The following is a 22,712-nucleotide window of genomic DNA, read 5'->3' as shown; positions in this document are numbered from 1 at the left end:
ACCAATAGTGTCCACTGCCTTTAAGAAAGACACTTTTAAAACCATTGCTTTGTCCTTTGGATGGGACGCAAAGCCGTTGGTCCCATGTGTTGTGTAATTCATGTTAAAGAACCCAGTCCACTTATCAAAAAGAGACGGGGTCCGCCCCAGTGTTCCTGGCTTTGGCTGCTACATGTATGCGCCGTAGCACCTTGTAAACCGATTAAAGGTGCTAAATAATCTTTCTAAAAGTTTGTATCTAGGCGTCTTGAGTACCTTGTTTGGTAGACATACGCTATATGGGCAATTCCACCAAAAAGTGTCCTCGGCCCAAAAAATTGAAGTCAAATTTGTGGATTTAAATTTAAAGTAGCAAGAAAGAGTGATACCCAGTGATTTCAAATCTATGTTTGTTTCATTTTTTTTTCTTGGTTTTCCATGTTTTTCATCGTTTATTAAAAAAGTTTTTTTTGAGCCAAATTCATGATTTTTGGGAAATGTTTGGCACAATTGTCTAAAATGCCCTCCTGGTTACATTTTAGATGATATTTCAATTATTCTTGGCTTAAAACATATAACTGGTGGTAAGTATTCACAATTTTAAAGAAACTTCATTGTAAATTTATTCACAGGGTGCTGCCACTCGTTTTAATTAGCCCTTAATTACCAATTATGAAATGTAATGTCCATGACATTGCATGGTGTTTAGTTTTATATTCTAAAGCCAGTAAGAGATATTTTCATGAGACTTCATACGCAAAGCTAGTTTTTAGGGGCTAATCCTATAATGCAAGAAAATTAATAAAAAATTAATTACAACTGTGCTAACGAGCGTCATGGACATTACATTTAGCGTCATGGACATTACGTCATGGACATTACATGTCACATGAAACTTACCTTTTTGAAGGTAAATGCTACAATTTATCAATTGGACCTATTGTAGGTAAACCTGGACTAGTCAAAGAGAACATTTGTCATAGACCTCATCAGAAATTTACTTCAAGCTCTTTTTTAGCAGCGCGTTTAGTGGCAACATCGTGCACAGATTCTACAAACTGACAGCTCAAATACGAGATTTTCAGGTGAGTTTTCTCATGGAACTGTTCTTTCCTAAAAACATTCAAGTGACATTGAAATATATGTGAACTGTTAGTGAGACATGTTTAGATGAATGTAGGACATTATAAACACACTTTATCATCAAAGAACTTCTCAAGGCCTAGGCGTAATGCAGATTTGTACACATCTACGGATAGCTTGGATACAAAGACGTCATACATAAAGTAATTTTTTATTTTTACATAATTTCAGAATGGCTAAGACTTGAGTAGAGAGGCAGAAAAAGTATAGAGAGAAAACAAGACAAAACATGGAAACATGATTGTGATAAACAAAGCCCCATGCAGCCAATCTTTCCTTCATTTGTTGTTCTCCGTTCTTGTTTTGCATGTCAATCTAGGTGGAACGTGTAGAGGATGACCTCAATGACTGTCTCGTATTTGGAAAGCTAAGGAAGCAACTACGTTTGGCCTGTTCCTCCCAAGAAGTCCTCCCAACTCATTTTAACTGATCTTCTGGGAATTGTTCACCCAGTCTTGAACATAGCAGTATCCAGATCAACTTTGAAAATTACAGAAACCTTTGATGTTTAATTTCCATTTACTGTCGTCACAAAATGTTGACGCAAGATGTTCAGTATATTACTCAAGATGAACAATTACCATGTGAGAAACACATAAAAGGGAATTATGTTAAAGATAATTAAAAAAAAGGTTACTTCATGTATACCTACATCTCTGGTCTATCATAACTACTCCAAGGCAGAAGCCAGCCTGGTTGGATGTGGACGGAAAGTGCAAAAAGGGGACTTACCGAGGGGCGGGGTTTAAGTGAGATTCTGGGGGAGGTTTGGTTCTTAAAAATGTTTGGAAGAGGTTAAACATTAAGATGGGGACATTCATTATAGTTTAAAACCCATATTAAGAGCAAGGCAGCACATGGGTTTACAAATTCAGGGTAAAAGCATGATGCATCATTTTACAAGTTTGACGTAATGTCCATGACGCTAAAAATAACCCAAAATGTAATGTCCATGACGCTCTATTAAGATGTGTAACAAGAAAGTTGACAGGTTTTCTTAAAAATATTATCAATGTTCATGTTAACTACTTCCCTGTTTAGCAAATAAAAAGGTATTCTAAAAATTTTGAACTTTAACTTCACAGAGTTTTGGAATTGAGTGTGTTGTACCCAAAACCCACTTCCGTTTTTCGTAATGTCCATGACGCTCGTTAGCTGTGCTCTGACTCCTTAATTAATTTGAACTTTTCCAAATACATAGTATCATTTGACTTACTAGGACACAAGATACTAGTATCAAGCACAAAACTATAAATCAAAGCTACTTGGTGTGTTTAACTGACCAACAAAGTTCTAAAAATGTCTCAAAACGTAATGTCCATGACGTGGAATTGCCCATATGACACTTTGATACTATTATTATTATTTCATTCATTTCAAGAAAGCTACATTCACCCTGTAAACATAATGGTTGTGTCACCAGTGTATCAGATCTAGAATTTCTCCTTTTGCGAAGGTCATTTTCATTTTGCAAGGGGCACTTCAATTGGAAAGTCTTTGGGAAATTTTTGAAGGGACACCATAGCCCATAACAGGCCTGCTGTATGGTAACATATGTTTCATGTGGGAATTATAATGAGGCAAAATTTATTGAGTGTGGATTGCCTTTCCGGATGCAATTTGGTTAAAGACACTGGACACTATTGGTAATTGTCAAAGATCAGTCTTCTCACTTGCTGTATCCCAACATATGCGAAAAATAACAAACCTCTGAAAATTTGAACTCAGTCGATCATCAAAGTTGCGAGATAATAATGAAAGAAAAAACACCCTTGTCACCCGGAGTGTGCTTTCAGATGCTTGATTTCAAGACCTCAAATTCTAAATCTGAGGTCTCTAAATCAAATTCGTGGAAAATTACTTCTTTCTCGAAAACTACTTCATTTCAGAGGGAGCCGTTTCTCACAAAGTTTTATACTACCAACCTCTCCCATTACTCGTTACCAAGTAAGGTTTTATGCTAATAATTATTTTGAGTAATTACCAATTGTGTCCACTGCCTTTAATGCAGTTTAAATTTATTAATTTCAGTCACCATTCAAAAACCAACAATTAAACAATGTAACATTGGCTTGCATTTTTCTTTCTTTTTTGCTTCCAGTCCATCTGTATTTGTGTTGATTCTCATCCACCATATCACTGATCCATCCCTTCACAACGGTCTGCAACAAGGTATAATAATGTACCTAAAAGACAGCATTTTCATTTCCAGAACTTTGGCCAGGACAGTGCATATCTAAGGTGCACTGGCAGGACCACAAGATGCATGCTGACAAACCGTCCGAGACAAATGGAGAAGACAAACAGGGTACAACGCTAAGACAACGAATTCCAGCGAGGGCTTCCAGTACAAGATCCAAAACCATGGTGCCTAAGATTGAGCTTGAGGTTAACTCTACGAAGGATGAGGCCAGACAACATCACATCGCAGATGTTCATCCAAATAAAGACAGTGCACCATCCATTCAGGATGGTGTTTGGAATGGTGATGTTAGTCACCCTAAAGACACAGACCAAGGAGGTGGTTTAGGTGCCACTGCAGGCGCTATCGTTGATGATGGTGTTGATGATGAGGCGGAGGTAGAGACCTCCTTCACTGTGCCTCTTCTGCGGAGACATTCAGAGGAAGATGAGGAAAGTGTGGGGCATGAGGAAGTGGGCGTGGTTGGCCACAAGGAAGAGTCGTCATTCAGCATCGCACTCCAGGTTTTCTTGCCGTTTCTTATCGCTGGATTCGGTACGGTGGGTGCAGGATTGGTTCTCGACATGGTACAGGTAAATGAACTGTTATTAATAATGGAAAACAAAATTGTAACAATTTATAGTAGATAAATTATCAGGCTTTGAGGTGAAGTTACCCCCACATGGATGACAAATTGTCTTCAGGTACATTTGCAGGCGTGTATGCGTCGTTTTTGGAAGAGAATAGGCACTAAGGCATTTTCTCTTCTGTAAGAGGCACCCTATGAGGAAATTGTAAACTTCTACTGCAGCATTCCAAGGGCACCAAGGCAATGACCATGGGGCATTGAGGCAATTGCCTTCGTTGCCTTTGTGAAGTTTCAGGCCTGTGGATGCAAGACAAATTATGTTTTGTCATGAAAAGTACAGAGGGGGTGTGGAATTATTTTCCTTAAAAAATATGACAATCATTTTCTCATTGTTCCCTTTGCCCCCTCTTGATCCCATTTCTCCCTGTGTCACAATGAGGGCTTTTAGCCTGGCCTTCTGTGTGGCTGGCTGATCAGGGTTTGCCCATAAATGTTTGAACCATTTAAACCTGAAATGGTTCAGAGAAGCAATTATCGTGAAGTGTCTTGCTCAAGGACACAAGTGCCATGCCATAACGGGGATTCAAACCCACACCCCGATGACTGAACCACCAGAACTTGAACTCAATGCTGTAGTAAACTGCTAGGCCATGCACTGCATCATTGTGTGTACTCACACAACACGCTGGTCTATGTCTACTTAGTATTTCAACACCATATGCCAGTCCAGAGACCTTACAATGCTGAGCACTTGTGAAGGTTGGGAAGTCCTTACACATTATGTAAAATACTGCATTTGTAAAGGGTTGGGTAAAATGTCATTAAATGTCAGTTAATATCAGAGGAATAGATATCTGATAAGTGACATTTTGTTAATTGAAAAATATGCATCTTAAAAGTGCAGTTTGTTAAGCATACAGTGGGTATAGTGTATCTCAATCATGTATGTAAGGTCCTGTCTGCATATATTCATTGTGTCCTTTGTTTCCACATTGGAGATACAAAAAGTAAGAGAGTACAATATTAATGGATATTGTCTTCAATCTCAACAGTCTACATTAGAATCCTCAATGATCGGTCAACAGTCCAAACCCTTTATGACATCCTGCAAATTTCAACATAATACATCATACTTATTGACAGGACTTTAAGGTTGTTAAAGGGATTATTGCACCATTTGATTTTTGAACCATTGATTGTTTTAATAATCCTTTATAAATGTATAGACCAATCCGAACACAAAATTGGAAGCGCCCTCTACTGAAAAAAGTAACAACTGCAGTGTCTTTTTGTGCACAATCTAGCCACTGAAGACACCACAGCAAGTGGCGCGCCGTGCTCAACATTGCGCTGGTGCGCACCCGGATTGGTATATTATATAAAATTAACCCAGTGTGAAAATTTTATTCCAAAATGTCAAATGTGTGTAGCTTTTTTGAGAACCGAAAATCTTGAGTTTTCATGTTCATGCAGGAAGAGTAATCCGCAATTGAAATGAACAATCTGAGAAACGTTTCTGGAAGAAACAATACTCAGATTCAATTTTTTTTGTTCAACAGGACCACCACATAAGTCCACATGTATGGTCCATAGAGTCATGCTTTTTACGGGACGTTGTGGTACATAGAGCCATGAAATTGTGCACAGGTTTTATCTGTCATTAACATGTAAAATTTAGAACCCCCTCGATTAGACAATTTTCAGCAAATTTGAGCACTCGGATTTTTAAAAGCACTTTTCTTGCAGCCTTTATGGTCTATCAAGTTTGATTCAGGCTTGTTTTGGTTTCTTGCTTGCAGCATTGGCCAGTGTATACCACCGTCACTGAGGTCTTTATCCTAGTGCCTGCTCTTCTTGGTTTGAAAGGCAATCTGGAGATGACCCTTGCTTCAAGACTCTCCACTGTAGTAAGTTGCCTTCACTCTTTAAGCCTGGTTCATACTTCCTACGAATGCGAATGCTATACGAATTTTGTTGTCACACGACTGTTTTCGCAGCGTATGTTTCGCAGGAGTTCAGCATAGGTCAACTGTACATAATTGGGTCTCAGAATTCATCACTTCAATAACCTATCTTTCTGTAAGTTTGTTTATACTCAGTGCCTTGAGTACCTTATAATATTAGTAGATACATGTACGTGCATTATATAAGACTTCGGTATTACTATTATTATTATTATTGTTTAACTGCTGCAAATTGTTCGTTGCAAATTTGTGAACTCAAAGTTCATATTGCATTCGCAGTAAGTATGAACCGGTCTTCACAGGGGCTGTCGTTTTATCAAAGCAGGCCTGGTATCTCGTCCAGTTACCACACGCATGGTCCATCCCTTCATTTCGTATCTATGGCGAACGTATGCATGTGCAATAACTGGGTGAGAGTTCATATTTCCGTACAGCCCAGTGGGTCTGTTTTGATCATGACGACCCAACCCCTTAATTGTCAAGTGTGCTATCGGATCAAATTGTTCCAACAGTTCCAACATCTTCATTAAAAACAATACATGTGTGAAATACCATCATAACAAAATACCACGACAAGGAGAGGCCTACCTCAGAGTTAGTTTTTATTTCCATGAAATTGAAAGATTATTTCATTTGGGCACCATGATCAGCCCCACTGTTCATGCCAGTCACACAATCATTACATTAGGCCCAGCAGTCCCAGTCTACCTTGCCAGCCTTGGGGGGGAAAATGGAACGCTAAAATATCATTATTAAAAGCCAGTTGAATAGGTCATAAGTACTTCCAAAACAAAATCAACTGGTTGTCTACTACGAGACTAGCCTAAAATGATTATTGGATATCCTCTTCAATCGTACAAAAGGTACATGTTTGAATCCTTTTCATTGACATTGAACAGATTTTGTACAAAACATCTTGTGTGTTTTAACAGAACTCGAACCACTTGAGTTTGGAGCCAACAGTGCGTTCAAAGGATACATAAACAACTGATAACCATTTTGTTAAATTGTAATAACACCATAGAATTTGGTACAGACATACATGTATGTAGTCAAACTCAGTATGATATTGATTTTCAGTTGTACATATTTGCCCTTTATGACATGGACTTTGCAATGCCACAAAACTGTACATTTTTCTGTCTATCAGTTATTTTGTCACCTGAAGGTACAAACCCCATGAGTAAAGCCAACACTTCTCATAAAGGCCTAAACAGAAGCTTTTTTATGTAGGTTTTTATCTCGCGCTGTTACCGCGGGCACTATTTGCAAAGACTAGTGCCCGCTCTGGTACTGTTCCAGCAAAACACGCGCGCGATCACTGGCCTATATTAGTTCATCCCATGTGACGATGTTTCAGCCAACCAGAATACAGAAAAAGCAAGATGTGTGTTATAAATTGATAGAGTTGGGCTTAGATTTAGGGTTAATGCTAAAGGGTTATTGATGTAACGGTGTCATTACTATTAGAACAAATACCGTAAACTGATACTTGTAATACTTCACCGGCATCAGAATTAAATCTACATATACAATACATGTACCTTCGACCTAATGAGAATACAAATTTTGCTGAAACAACATTTGTGATATCAAATAACCTACATCATTAAAATATGGATAACTTACAATTTCAATTAGGCCTATGTACTTTAGACTGGGCCTGTTGATACTACGTATCATCGTTGTGTAAATACTGTTTTGTTGTTTCATTGTCAATTTTGCTGATAGAAATTAACAGCAGAAATATAACGGGACAAGTCCAAGAAAATAGGGAGGTTGCGCATGCAAACGGATACGGTCAGTGCTAATGTGCAGATGACACTGATATCCTGCTTGCTACACGTAAGTAGGTTACGGATAGCTAAACATATGCGTATCCGTTCGCGTGCGAAACCTCCCTAGTCCAATACATGATGCAACATTTTCTTTTCAGTAACATAAACATCTCAAGGACTAAGAACTTATAAAGTCTTGTGGGTTTTCAATCCACTGAAATCATAAGGTTAATTGCTTTTCAGAGGGTTTAATTTATATGAATGTCTAGTATCCCATGCCTAACTCTGCAAATTCTAAGACTTGCCCATTAGTAGAACCTTTAGTGTATGAAGTCACAAGCTCAAACATCGCCCTCTTCGAAAGACCTAGCTGTATGAGGCTGAAACAGTTGAGGTATAATAAAACAAGTGTAACATGTTTGTTGCATGGTTTGTCGGTATTGGATGTTGACAATCTACAAGTAGTTCCCTCGGCTTTGTCTTTGGAACTAGTTTTTGACAAATTCCAGTACCTTTGGGAGCCATGTCAAAATTTCCATTCTGAAACCTATTTACTTGTACATAACATGACTCATGGCAGTGAACAGTTTCTTGTAAATGCATAGCAGAGCGAAATGCTACCAATGTGTTTTAATTGCTCCTCAGAAATCACCGTTTGCTACGCAATATACCATTCAGTGTTGACAAAGAAATTTTTTTATACAAAAAATTGCTTGACGAAATTGTTCCCTGCATGATAAGAAAAACAGTTGTCCTAAAAATTGTCTTCTCTTGATCTGAATGGTCCTAGGTTAACCTTGGCAGCATTGATAATAACAAGGAGCTATGGCGAATGATAGGTGGAAACATGGCCCTAACTCAGGTAGGTGGGAAGCATTATATCTCCTCACGTCAACACCACAGTTATTCAGACTCCCTCTGACCACTTGTGGTTCAGTGGTAAGACATCTGCTCTAGCAATGCAAATGTCATGGGTTGGAATCCCACCCGCGTGATTTGCCTGTAGATTTATTTTCACAGAACTCGGGAAAGCACCGTTGAAGGGGTAAAAACAAATTATACTCTATAGCCGATTTTTAATGTCAAGGGATTCCTGAGGCAGACTTGCAAACAGACGCGGATATTCCACTGTGTATAATGTGCACTGAGCATGCACTCATCATGCTATGCTTTGATTGCCCTGTAACAAAGTGGCCAACATTAGGGCTAGATAGCTCAGTTGGTGGATCTCCGACCTGTTAATTTGGAGGTCACGGGTTGCATTCCCTCTCTAGTAAATTTTTCTTTGTTCAGCCCAAAATTGTTCACATGTTTACCCAGAGTATGTTTTGGCGACCCCAACCTGAAACATTAATCATCGGTTGCGTGTTTCCGTTTGAGGTGCAGTGACGATGCTGTTCAGACCAACTGGTAACTGACTTGTTGACTCAGTTGGGCTTTGGTTGGGGTCGCCAAAATGCACACCTGGTAAGCTTCCCTTGTGGTTAGTTACTTAATATTTTATACAAAAAAAGTTGCATCCCTGTTGTTCCCTCTGCTGCTGTTATTTTTTACTTGATGTTAATTTAAATTTGTGTTTTGTACGCAGTGCCAAGCTATTGTGGTTGGATTCTTAGCATCTATGGCAGCAGCACTGATGGGATATATACCCGACGGAGAGATCAACATTTATCACATTTTACTACTATGTGCTAGCAGTCTGGTAACGGCCTCACTAGCCAGTGGCATACTAGGTAAGAATATGTCAAGTACATGTAAGAGGTATATAGTGCTGTCTTTGTGCACACCAGACTCGAGGTTAGGCGTTTCAGAGCAGCAGAGTCTGGGTTCCAGTCCCTGTCTTGACAGTTGTGACCTTTAAGGCTTTTGACACCTTTTTGGCCATGAAATGAATCCTATTTGCTATGAATGAAGATGTACATGTATGTTGTACCGTTAGACAATTTACCTGTAGATATAGAAGTTTCAGCTTCATTAGTCGTATAATTTTTTTGAGAAAGTAGTAAAAATCATATCAGAGCATTTTTTTTCGGAAGCGTCACGTTGTCCTTTGTACATGCTAAACTAATTTTCAGGATTTATTTGTACTCATTTCTTCAAAACTACAGCACCTCTGCAAGTAATATTTTAAGGGAAGCTTTCTACCATCATTATCTTTAAATCGCCATGTTTAATGGAAATCTATGTACATGTTTCGTGTTGTACAAAATGTAACCAAACCCTTTAAGCAAGACACTTAATACTAATGCTCTCTTTAAAACACTCCTGTTGCTGGGAGAAGGGTTTGAGAACTTCTCTTCGTACTTGCTCTACTGCTCCGCAATAGATTTGGGAGACTACTTCAAAGAAGTCCTGTGGTGGATTTCACAAAGAGTTAGGACTAGTCTTATCTCAAGTTACTAGTCCTAACTTAGGACTAGCTGTACAATTTTGATATCTCTTAGGACTAGTCCTAACTCTTTGTGAAATCAACCCCTGCTTGTTTAAGTACTACATTGGCAGGGGATCTTCAAAAGCTTGTGCAGTATTTATATTTTTTTTCTTCTTCTCTCTTCAGGAACTATAATGGTAGCCGTTGTTCTGATATCTAAGAAGTGTCACATTAATCCAGACAATGTGGCTACACCTATAGCAGCTAGCCTCGGAGATCTCACCACTCTTGCCTTACTCTCCTGGATCACCAGTATACTCTACAGGGCAATAGGTAACTAGCATTATCAGCTATCATCATAGAGTTATATATAAGAACTAGAGGGCACACTGGCCTATAAACGCGCTTCGGCATGCGCGCAGGCGACCATTTTCTAAGTTTACAAAACTGGCATCTCACAGCGTGTGATTGTGCGGCCATTTTGTTAGTTGAACAAACAGCATCGCGTGAGCGTTCAATAAAAAAACCTCAAACGTGTATTTCATATTCAACGCGCGTGCAGAATGACGGGCTTGTCATCTATTGGTCCCGTGGCATTTGTGCACGAAGCATCACTTGTGCGCCCTCTAGTTCTTATATATAACTCTATAACGTCTTAATTATCTGGCTGGTCTCGTCCGTCTGTCCTTGTCTAGTCCTAGTCTTGTCTGTCCCAGGGTAAATTTTAAAAAGCACTAATTTTCTCTGCATGTTGGTAAGAACTTAACAGAGTATTATGCTTGAATTGGATTTGACGCTTTTGTTTGTTGTTGCCAACATTGAAATAAATTAAAACTAGACCACCGAGATCACCCATTAGCTAGAGGCAGTTTGAATCCTATATTTTAACAGCAGGTATTGCAACGATTTAAAATACGTATAATTTGATTTGTTTATTGCTCTTTTCAACTCATCCAGGTGATGATGACCATCATCGGCAACCTTGGCTGGCGCCCTGTATAATCTTATTCTTCTTGATGTTGATACCCATATGGGTGTATTTATCCCATCACAATAAGTACACCCATGAGGTGCTGTATCATGGATGGAGCCCGGTCATCATAGCTATGATGATCAGCAGGTGTGTAGATACTCGTATGTCATTTATTAATACTAATATTTGTTTGCAATATTGCTCAAAGCTGTTTTAGTAGAAATGGCATTTGAATTTTAAATTTTACATTTTTCGGGCAAAGTTTGATTGTGATTAATTTTGTGTGATTTGAATGTCTTTTAAAATTGTAAATTCAGAATGCAATTCGATTGTTGGACTGCAAATTTTTGAATAATTTTAAGTAGACAATACACCATAAACCACAATATTTATAGATTTTCTTATCTGCCAATCACTCAAAAATTTTTGGAATAATTATGAAAGTATGAGCTGCACAAGAGAAAAAATAGTTAATGTTAAAATATGGGAACATTTGTGTGTGTGGGGTGGGGGGGGGGGGATACCCTCCGCCCAATATAGGGCATTATGGTATAAAGTCAAACACTTCACAGAAATTATGACATGAATTTAAAGGTGAAGACAACTGAAACTTCAGCCACAATATCAATCTGTGATATCATACAAATTCTATATGTTGAGAAATACTTACGCTATAGCCCTAATTAGCTCTGATTGGAAGTGTCATTTTCCCGATTATTTGATGATGAGCAGAAGAACCAATATCTATTTGGTTTGCGGTAACACCATGTATGTATCTACTTTCCAGGTAGAGTTTGTTCTTAGAGAACTGTCTTTCTTTCTTCTACTACCGCGGAGTAGATTTATCGGATGTTCGGTTGACTTCTCAGTTCTCAAATCATATACAGATGAACCAAGTTTGACAGGAAGTGCCTGGTTTTAGCATGTAGTGTCACTTAGTAAAACAATCTAATAAGGGCTTTTTAAGATTAGGCGAATGAGTCTGCTTTGAATAGATGCCTTTTGTTATTCATTTTCTTATTTCTTGTTATTTTTTCTTGATTTGATTAGCTGTGGTGGCCTAGTCCTAGATGTTGCCATCAGACAGAATGCAGGTGTCGCTGTCTTCAGCCCGGTCATCAACGGTGTAGGCGGTAACCTAGTAGCCGTCCAGGCCAGTAGAATATCAACACATCTCCACAGGCTAGGCAAGCCTGGTACCCTACCTCCTGGACGGAAGGGACTGTGCCTTAATCCAATTAAAGTATTCTTAGGCTCGGGTGAGTGTGAAGTCTAGGTACCTTTATGGTCTTTGAAAAGGAATACCACTTCCATTGACTTTCTAGCTAGGGGGCAGCAGACCTTAACATATTAATACATTGTCCTCTGCCAGAGCCTAATTTCATGAAGTCGTTCATCAGAAAATTCTGCTTGGCATCTTTCTTTGCGAAGCACACTCAAGTATGGCAATGTGCAAAAGTCATAGAGCAGCGACCCTTCTCATTCTTCTTTGATCTTTTGACATTTTTAAACTGAATGCAGTAAAGGATGGCCATGTAAAAACATGATTCGTTAGAAGGTGGAAGGCCTCAAAATACTTGCATTTTCACACATCTATATTAAGGACCCTATGAGTGCTCGGAAGTTTTGTGTGTAAATCAACGATTGTGGGAGCCAATTAGTATTCGAGCAGAGTTAACTGCTCGAGACGTCGAGACCAAACCGGCTCTTCTAAGAGCCAACTGTCACTCAAAAGAGATTTACACATGGTTGTACCCGCAAGTATACTATTTGCTTGAAGTTTCTTCCCAATTTAATATTGTTGATAAGTACATCCTTATGACACATGTACACTACCAGAGTAAATGAATGTAATATCTTCCTTTTGTTGTTGTTTACAGACCAGCATGCTCGTTCGTGTCGAGTCCTATTCCTGATGGTCGTTCCAGGGCAGCTGATTTTTCTCTTCTTTATTTCAATTGTCAAAGCTGGCCATACGTCCATTACCATTAGAGTGACCATCATGTATCTAACAGTTGCATCCATTCAGGTGAGCCAGTCTCTATACTCTATAAGTTTTTTTTAGAGACCTAAGATTGATCACTTGTCTGTGTTACACAATTTACCAATGCTGGTAGAAAACTGGTGAACAGCATGAATAACACATTATCCTTTGTTTGTGAGGGCTCCCTTTTCATTGATATTGCAGATGTGTTCATTCTATTGTGCATTAACAGTGTTTCTTACTTCTTGTATTATTTTTTTGTGATGTGTTCCTAAATATGCATGGGGCTGCATGCACCCTCACAACCCCAGACCTGTGTAATAAATCCCTATATCCTCTTGTCTTAATTTGTGAATTTATAAACTGTTATCAGAGGATTTAATTGCGCGCTCGTTGTCATTCTGTATTATTGCTGTTTTATTGGGAGAGAAAGAACCAGAATCAAGTGTACCGTTTTCCTTTGTATGCCCTTTCAACATGCCTCATTTTGTAACTGGCCTATTGTTGACCGAGCTTATCTCGTTCCTTTGCAATCCAGTACGCAGCTGGTCAAGGGAGAACTATACTTTTAATATTAACAACTTTCACAATGGGAAACGCACCTTCACACAATGTGTGTCAACCATGTCCACCATTTTGGGTAAATTTTGACTCCCAAAATGGGGGACAGGATAGGCGCATTTTATGGCGCTGTGCACCAGGCAAGGGGTCAATAGGTCCTTTATTGTTAACCATGCTGTTCTTTTGTATTGTTTGCATTACGTGTAATATTTTTTTGTATGATGCTTAGTCAAATAGATATTGATAATAGCAATAGGTATTATTGCCTTTAACTGATAATTTGTAGAATTATATTTACAAGTTTTGAGGCTTAAAGTAATTGAACATTTCCTGTGGACTCAAATGTTAAACCATAATTTGTATAGAGCCGATGAAATTGGATCCCTGGGCTTTATTTCATAAAGAAATAAGATTTATCTAAGCAGCTCTATGAAATTGTGCTCTTTGGTCTGTTTTGTTGAACATTACACCCGGTTCATACTTCCTGAGAATGCGAATGCGATGCGAATTTGACGTCCAACTCTCCTTTCACAGCGGTATTCGCCAGTTAGTTGAGCAGAGTTGAAATGCTGCGAACGATTGATTGCGAAATTGTGACGTCGTTAACATTCGCTTCTCATTCACAATCGCATGAAGTATGAACCGGGCTTAACAATAAACTAACTTCCTTATAACTGCCTGGCGTTCCCATCTCAGGTTGGAGTACTCCTTTTTATCGCCAACTGGCTCGTCCATTTCCTCTGGAAGAAGTCCATGGACCCCGATAACTTCTCCATCCCCTACCTGACTGCCGTTGGAGATCTCCTGGGCACTGCTCTACTTGCCTTGGGCTTCTACATCACATGGTTGCTTGGAGACAGAGACAGCGATGTTGGAGATTAGAGAACTTAAGGTTTGACATCATCTACACATTAAAGACAGTGGACACTATTGGTAATTACTCAAAATAATTATTAGCATGAAACCTTACTTGGTAACGAGTAATGAGGAGCTGTTGATAGTATAAAACATTGTAAGAAACAGCTCCCTCTGAAGTAACGTAGTTTTTGAGAAAGAAGCAATTTCCCAACAAATTTGAATTTGAGACCTCAGAATTAGATTTTGAGGTCTCGGAAATCAAGCATCTGAAAGCACACAACTTTGTGTAACAAGGGTGTTTTTTCTTTCATTATTATCTCACAACTCCAACGACCAATTGAGCTCAAATTTTCACGGGTTTGTTATTTTGTGCGTGTGTTGAGATACACCAAGTAACAAGACCGATCTTTGACAATTAACAATAGTGTCTAGTGTCTATAAAGAGCAAAGGTTTGACATCATATACATTAAATGTTTAACCACTATATACATTTTGAAGGGAAATATTGTAAAAATTTAATTAAGAAGGTGCACTGCCTTAATAATAATAATAATGATAATAACTAGTTCTTATATAGCGCGTTTTACAATGACCGTATCAATGTGAATTGAGCGAATAAACATTCCTTTTATCTATCATCTCCTTGGGGAGTATACAGCCTCGGGCTGCTGGGCGCTAGTGGCCTTTACATACACAATATCAACCTCTACCCTCGCAGTTACCCAACGATACCCCTGGGTGAAGAGAAGCAATTATAGTAAGGCATCTTGCACAAGGACACCAATGTCATGACCTGGATTCGAACCCACAGTCCTATGACTTAACACCCAGGACTTGAATTTGATGCTTTAAACCACTCGGCCATGACACCCAACATATTTGCACACCTTTAAACCACCTAAAACTCTTTATACAAGAGTCATCTCCTCATAGGATTCAAACCCATGACCCCTGCCATGTTAGAGCAGATGTTTTACCACTCATTCACGTTAAGATGTGTATCAGTCTCAATCGGAATGGGGGGGGGGGAAGACTTAAGAATGCCTGATGTCAGCCATCGATCACACCAAACTCTTCCTAACTTAGAATTACATGTAATCTTTAGGACTTGGGATGAGTTCCCTATCCGAAGCAGAGGACGCATTGAACCCATCCTAAGGTAGGACAGGTCACTCGTCCTAACTCGAGACAGGATTAATCCTAGCGTTTCGTGAAATCAGCTGCAGGAGTATTGTCGGAAGCTAGCCATTGTTAACAAATTTGCTGAGCTGACATGTCTGCTGCCACCTAGTGTTCCCAAAGTGATGTCAAAATACAATTCACTTTGCCAACACTAACAATTATATGAATCCAATTGCCATTTGGAATCCAGCCTTAGTCACACATACCACAGGTTTCTGGGGTATTTAGGAGTTTCTTCCTTACTAAAAACACTGGGGATTGTTCATTAGTATTAACGGTTAGTATTTTGTTTAACAAAGAAATCCTTTGTTGCTCAAAGTCCCTTTGTGCTGATTGAAGTGCCTTCCGAAGTAGAAACTATAGACAGAAATAAAGGAAGTTGTAAGTTTATTTGTCTTTTAGACAACACGTACAAAGATTCCACTTGCAAAGAAGGCCCATCATGTAAAGCAAGACTTTTGATTGAAATCAATCAAATTGTTTTACTAATCATAAAGCCAATAATGAGAACCAGAATACTGTTTGATTTTATGAGTTTGCATGACATGAGACTGAAGTTTAACATTATCCAAGAGCCATCCGCTTCTGCGTTTTCTTGTTTTGGATTGGCTCGAGCCCTCCGCTTCTGCATTTACTTTTTGGGGTTGGCTTGAGCCCTCTGCTTCTGCGTTTACTTTTTGGGGGTTGGCTCCTAGCGCTAGAACTTCGCTCTTCTTTCCACGCCTTCAATTTTATGTTCATTTAACGCTAACTGAACCGGCTGAAAACTTGTGCAATTGTATGTGTTACTTTGTGGAGAACAGTGTCGGTAGACGGTGTTTGTTCACATTATGGAGGTAACATTTTGGTTTCCACCATGTGAAGGGAACAAAATCATATACTTTGACAATTAAGAAGGTTGGGAACTGTATAATACACGGAAGGTAACCAATAAGTATTTTGAAAAAATATATCTATTGCAAGTGACTGGTAAATTACAAGGATCTATGTGTAAAGATTTTTGGGAGGATGATGTACAGAGAAAATTTATAGCGGGATATTTGTTAATATCAGGGTGTTCATTTAAGAATGGATGTTTCAATAGGCCTCTTGTATTGGTCGCTATATTTGATGTCAAACAAAGAAAATGTATTCGTGCTGTGCACGCTTCTCTGCCAATGATAGCTCTTTATTGACCACAGTGGGGACTGTTTTGGGCGTGTGAGGTCAAACGCAAGAGTCCATGTCTGCGTGTTTATATTAGAACTTTTGCACTGGTGTTACACATGACCACTCAAAGTCTGCCATTTTGGAAGTCACAATTTTGTTGTTGTGCTTTTATGCATTTCTAGCCAACATACGGGCCCAATTGCACAGAGCTGCCTTGAGGCAGTTTTTGTGCTAACATAGGGCTGCTAACCGTAAGCACACGAAAAGGCTTTCTAACCTATTGGTGCTTACTGCACGAAATTAATGTTGTCACAAAGCAAATCCATTGTGCCGTAAACGTGTAAGATGGCCTGCTGATTTATTTGCCTTTTGTGAAATACGCTTACACCTTAGCAAATTTGCCTGCTACAGTAAGCACTAAAGATTGCTCAACGCTAGCAGCGCTAGCTATAGAATTGGGCCCTGTGGTACTGTGCACTGCACAGTAACGCACAGGAATCCGATCCGAAAATGGTGTATCAGAGATTTATCTTGGGCGGTGACGTCAAGTGAAATGGATCAACATACAATAAAATTTGACCGTTCGAAAAAAAAAGACTGTTACAACTGCTGTGAAAAAAACATGTAACTGTATCCCCCCTGAAAACACTTTCAATGAATCTTCCTGTTTCGGTATTGAAGCTCAACAAAAGAAATTGTTTTTGGCTAGACTTGCACAAATATCATTAATGAATACAGGATGAACGAACTTTACTTTTTGTCCGCTTTTTGATTTGACTTAGAATCGAATGATCCCCTGCAGCCAAAAGGAAGTATGAATCATTTTAATGGCATCTTTTGAGCCTCTATGAAAAGACAGAACAGGAAATTATGTGTACTCTTACTTTCAATTGGTCCAGTGCCAGTTTTCTAGAAGGGTTTTAAAGGGTGTTTGTTCGGTGAGAAGTTAACCAGAGGGGTGGTTGTAGCTTTTTTTATCAGGAACTGCTGCTTATGGAACTCCATACCTTGTTTTTGTTACTGTCTCGCAGTCTGTTCAAGAGAAATTTGAATAAAGATCATCTCTTGGTTTAAATTTAATTACATTCCTGTGATGATCTTAGCTTGGTAGGAAAAGGCAAATTGGTGATTGGACAAAAAACTTGGGCTTTAACAAAAATGTGTTCAAAGAACTTGTCTGGCAGCTTATCACCAAACATAGAAGGAGAAATAGGGAAAGACAAAATCAAGCTAGGTACTATTGTAGTTGCTATGGACATCAGGGTACTTCGAACTGATCAAGGGATAGACAAGGATGGGCAAATCTCAACATGATTTCAACCTCGGTCGACTAGAGAGAGAGATAGAGTAAACAGAAAACTGATTACCATCAAAACATGAGATGTATGGATTCATGTAACAGGGAAATCCTGATCAAATCCAACATGATCTAACTGGGGAATGTGATTGTCCTGTACGGCAAACAATGACAGCCTTTTCTTTGCATAGTTTTTCGCCTTTTTCGAAAGTTCTCTAACTCTTGATAAAAATTGTGCATAACAACTGGCCTGGAATTTCTTCTTTGAAAAGGCAAGGCCATTTTCATTTTCGAAGGGGTGTTTGCATTTGGAAATCTTAAAGTCATCGTGAAATTTTTAAAGGGGCACCAAGGCCAAGACCAGGGACACATGGCCTTCATGGCCTGCATGTAGTTCCAGGCCTTTCACAAAAACTGCATTTGAGTTCAGAGCTCCTCTTTATTGGAATCAGGAATGGTAACTTCACTAAGGGCATTTTGTTACTTGCCACCAAACCAGTGGACTATCCGGCGTTAATTAAAATGAGGGATCATGTTGTATGTGTGTGTTGGGGAGGGGGAAGTTGGCATACAAAATGGGTTACTATCTAAAAAGAAATCAAAAAGTAAACTACATTTTCTATAATATGTGGGCATTATTAATTATAGTTATATTCTATTTTTTTTTTTTTAACTAAATTGTTATGTATGAGTTTGAATTGTAACATCACATATGAAATTAAGTATTTTTGTGATGAAATCAAAAGAGATATATTTTTGTGAGAGATATAAGATATTCTACACTAGATCGAGAACGTTTAGGTGTAGTTGCATTAGCCTGTAGTTGCATTAAACCTGTGGTAACTTATGTACATACACCATATCAAATGCGCTACTCGGCCATTGCATGTGCCATTTTTGGTGATGTTAAATTACATACCGGTTCATTAAATGTATGGAGCTCACAAAGGGGTTGATACCATTATTGGTAGAGCTGACAAAATAGTCACAGAAAGTGTTCATGTTTTGTGTTATCAACCATACACATGAATTAACAAACCTGTACAAATTTGGGCGTAATCTGTTAAATGGGAGTCAGGAAAAAATAATGATAGATCATGCACAATTTTGAGGAACACAGTGTCTTTAATTTTTGGGTGGTAACAACCATAATCAGCTGTGGCATTTTTTTTAGAAAGGTTTTCAGAAAGAGTTTTTTTTAAATATGACTTCATTTCAGAGGGGGAATATTTTAACAGCAAAAAGGGTTTAGTATGTAGTTCATAGTCTAAAATGAAAAATGAATGAATGATTTTCAACGAAATTCACTTGTTATGCCAAGGTACCACTAGTGTCCAGAGAAATATTGTAATTTGGGGGAAACTTTACCCAAAACACTAAATTTCTGTTTGCTGTTATCTAAAAATAACACACGATTGTGCCCAAATCTATCTTCTAAAAAAACGTGACCACTCAAATTATTGTTGACATTTCCGCATGTTACTTGTGCGATTTTTTTTATTTATAACAAGTGAAATTAATTAGGCCTATCTCTTCTCTGAATGAATTATGTATCTTACCCTTTATTAGGTTTAAAGGGACTGTAAATTAGTTTTAAGTATTAATATTCCGGAAATAGAAGATGCTTTAACAAAACTCTAATATTATCTATTTGGGCCGTGTCACACTAGGCAATTTATTAGACAAGTCCCAAAAGACTCGATCACCCTGTCCAAGCAATCCTGCTGCATGCAGTGCTGTTGGTTGTTTGTAAAGCATGGTTCATAATCGAGGCTTCTGGCATGTGTCTGCTTTGGCTCTATTTCATGCTACATAAGCTGATGCTCTGTTGTGAGTAAACGTACATCTAAGGTTTGGAGCTTCAAACAGGCATACCTGTGGTCAATTTCATTACAGCTGCTGAGCTACTTTTTGTGCTTAAAAGCTCAAAAATAGCTCAGCACAAAAGCTTTCTGCTCACGAGAATAATGTTACCAGCTAAACTACTATGTCACATGTACAATTTTTGACTGATATGCTCATTTCCGCTAAGCAAAACATTATTGAGCAATATTTTCTGCTTAGAGGAGCTCTATGAAATTGGGCCCTGGGTCCAAATTCATAGAGCTGCTTAGCAGAAAATATTTGACAACAATGTAAACAGTATGATCTGTTGGCTGGTAAGCAAGATTCGCTGTGCTTAGCAAGATTCTGTGCAGTTGAAGTTAGGTGAAGCTGCGATCTGGAGTTGCCTGAAAATATTGCCTGGTGATGTGGCCCCATATCTGTAAGCATTACGTTAAGTCAGTGTGGTGTTTATTTTTCAGTTTAAAATTGTGTCTAAAAAGATTTAAACATAAAAACTAACTTGTATAAACAAGTCTGCATTTTATTATATATTTTTGTTGTTTCTTTGTGAAACAGCTTTTTTCGTGGTGTCCGTACCAAACCCGACTGTACATTCAGGTTCAGTTTAACTCCGTCTCAAGTTGGTTGTATGTTGCAGAGCTGAGAAAGTTTTGTTTGGTCATTTGGAACAAGTTCAAGTGTGCACCATGGTTAACTAAAGGTTGACTATTTTGACTCGAACCCAGGATGGTCGACCATTGGTTGACTACTTTTATTGAACGAGCCTGGAGCCAATGGTTTCTTCACTGGTCCAAATAGCATGTTCCATTCTGACATGTGTAAAGCGAAGAGGGGAACTAGTGACACTCCAGCGAAAGGCAAATGGCGTGTTCCATGATGGTTGACAAGACTTTCAAAACGAGTTTGAGTGAGTGCGTCACTGCGCATGTCTATTGCTGGTCAGTGGTGAATCACGGGTTGACTTAAAGGAACACGTTGCCTTGGATCGGTCGAGTTGGTCTTTAAAAAGTGTTTGTGACCGTTTGTTATAGAATGCATATGGGTAGAAAGATGTTGTAAAAGTAGAATACAATGATCCACACAAACATGCCTTGAAATTACACGGTTTTCCTTTTTCCTTGTTGACTAACACGGTCGGCCATTTATGGGAGTCAAATTTTTGACTCCTATAAATGGCCGACCGTGTTAGTTTGCAAAGTAAAAGGAAAACCAAGCGAATTTCGAGGCAAATTCGTGTGGATCATTGTATTCTACTTTTAAAACATCTGTCCAACCATATGCATTTTATAACAATTGGTTATAAACGCTTTTTATAGACCAACTCGACCGATCCAAGGCAACGTGTCCCTTTAATGTGGGCACTCAAATTTGCTCCCAGTTACTGAGCGCCATTTTTGGTCCATTTGAAGCACAACACAATGTGCGGTCTGGTACCCTGCATGCACATGGACCTTAAAATGACTTCTAAAATTGCAAATTGTTGCAACTATCTCAATACACAGCTATGGTTTAGTGAACTCAGTTGTCGAATCAATTACTTAGGTTATCATTGAAGGTGAATGGTTTTTTTTTTCAGCTTTCCTCTTGCGGTTCATCTCAATAAATATATATTTCACTTTTTGTTTGGTTGTAACTTGATTATATCCATGTGGTTTCCTCTCAATCGGAATCGAATATTTATATAACCTCTTGTTGTTTGGTAGGTTAAAGTTAGCAGTCACAGTTGTAACTTTTTGTGGTTGTTCGTGATAGGTTGGGGTTTTTTCTCTGCAAACTAGTAAATCACTGCTGAGTACCTGAATCTGGTATGGCATTACCAGGCCTGATATTTTTCAATCTGATATCAAACTGTTTGCAGTGTTTGGCTCTCAGAAAAATCTGTACAAATGTCAGAAATATTTTAGTAAGACGAAACCATTATGTGGACCAGCCTTAAAGCTTGTACTCAATAAAGTGTCCCTACTTGCAAAGGACCAACTATCATGCCTGTATTACATCACATACTGCATAACCAATCAAATTGTTTGTTCTCCAGATGCAATCACCAGCCAAGCTATCATATCACTTGTTCAATCTGTGACTGGTTTCCTGCTCATTTCTGCTCAGCAGACGATTGTTAATCAATATTTGCTGATTAAGTGGCCCCATGAGATTGGGTCCTGATGTGGCCATTGCCCCCCCCCCCACCCCAGAAAAGGGGGGGGGGGGCTAAAAAGTGTACATGCATCGATGTGTGACAATTTAAATCATACTGTTGATACTGTATAACCATAGAGCTATGACTGGTGTAACAAACCATGGAGGTTTCTTCCTCCATAAACTCAATCTAAATTGGAATTCTGAATGTTAGTTTGGTATAGGGAAATCAGTGTTCTAATGGGGCTTCCCCTTTGCTCGCTATTTCTGGTCTGACAGTCACAACACAATCTATATGGGAGATGATGACGTCAGATGTTCAATGGGAATGATCTCGAAAAGTATCCTTTCAAAATGATGCACTGGAAGGAATACTAAAACAACATTCAATGAATGCAGACAATTCATGATACAAAGGGTGACACCCTTGCTTAAAGGTAGAGTCATTGGTTGGTTACTACTCCACAAATTAACTACCAAAAGTTAAACACTTACTTGGTGAGAGAAGCACTGCAGCTGATGGTAGTGTAAACTGTTTTTTTTTTTAAATAATTCCCTTCAAAATGGTTTTGCTTAATTGTCCCGTCTTAGAAACGATTCATGCATCTTGATAAGCTTGCCAACAAATCAGCGTGACGTCGAAAGACAGTTTCAGAAACCACTGACCATACCTTTGAAAGGGAACTATGCATCATGATGATCATAAAATCACGACAG

The 22,712-nt window shown here is 38.7% G+C and overlaps 1 protein-coding gene across 3 annotated transcripts in view; it reads left to right on the top strand.

Moving 5' to 3' along the window:
* The window catches only part of LOC139949759 (solute carrier family 41 member 1-like), a 43,137-nt gene that overhangs the window by 1,761 nt on the left and 18,664 nt on the right, over positions 1-22,712 (top strand). The window contains exons 2-10 of one of the 3 annotated variants that reach the window (XR_011787570.1): positions 3,224-3,897; positions 5,693-5,800; positions 8,426-8,497; positions 9,224-9,368; positions 10,193-10,339; positions 10,964-11,126; positions 12,030-12,238; positions 12,860-13,008; positions 14,221-14,457. Coding sequence is in view for 2 of the 3 variants with exons in the window: in XM_071948306.1 (XP_071804407.1) it covers positions 3,385-3,897; positions 5,693-5,800; positions 8,426-8,497; positions 9,224-9,368; positions 10,193-10,339; positions 10,964-11,126; positions 12,030-12,238; positions 12,860-13,008; positions 14,221-14,406 (1,692 nt within the window). In the remaining variant the exon portion in view is untranslated. Of the gene's footprint in view, positions 1-3,223; positions 3,898-5,692; positions 5,801-8,425; positions 8,498-9,223; positions 9,369-10,192; positions 10,340-10,963; positions 11,127-12,029; positions 12,239-12,859; positions 13,009-14,220; positions 19,100-22,712 lie in introns of those variants that run through there. The other 2 variants (XM_071948306.1, XM_071948297.1) reach the window with 2 other exon arrangements.

The sequence above is a fragment of the Asterias amurensis genome, chromosome 2 (assembly GCF_032118995.1).
Source record: "Asterias amurensis chromosome 2, ASM3211899v1".
NCBI classification, from domain to species: Eukaryota; Metazoa; Echinodermata; class Asteroidea; order Forcipulatida; family Asteriidae; genus Asterias; species Asterias amurensis.
The sequence above is the reverse complement of the archived record's forward strand: the minus strand, read 5'-3'. Positions and strand labels throughout refer to the sequence as shown.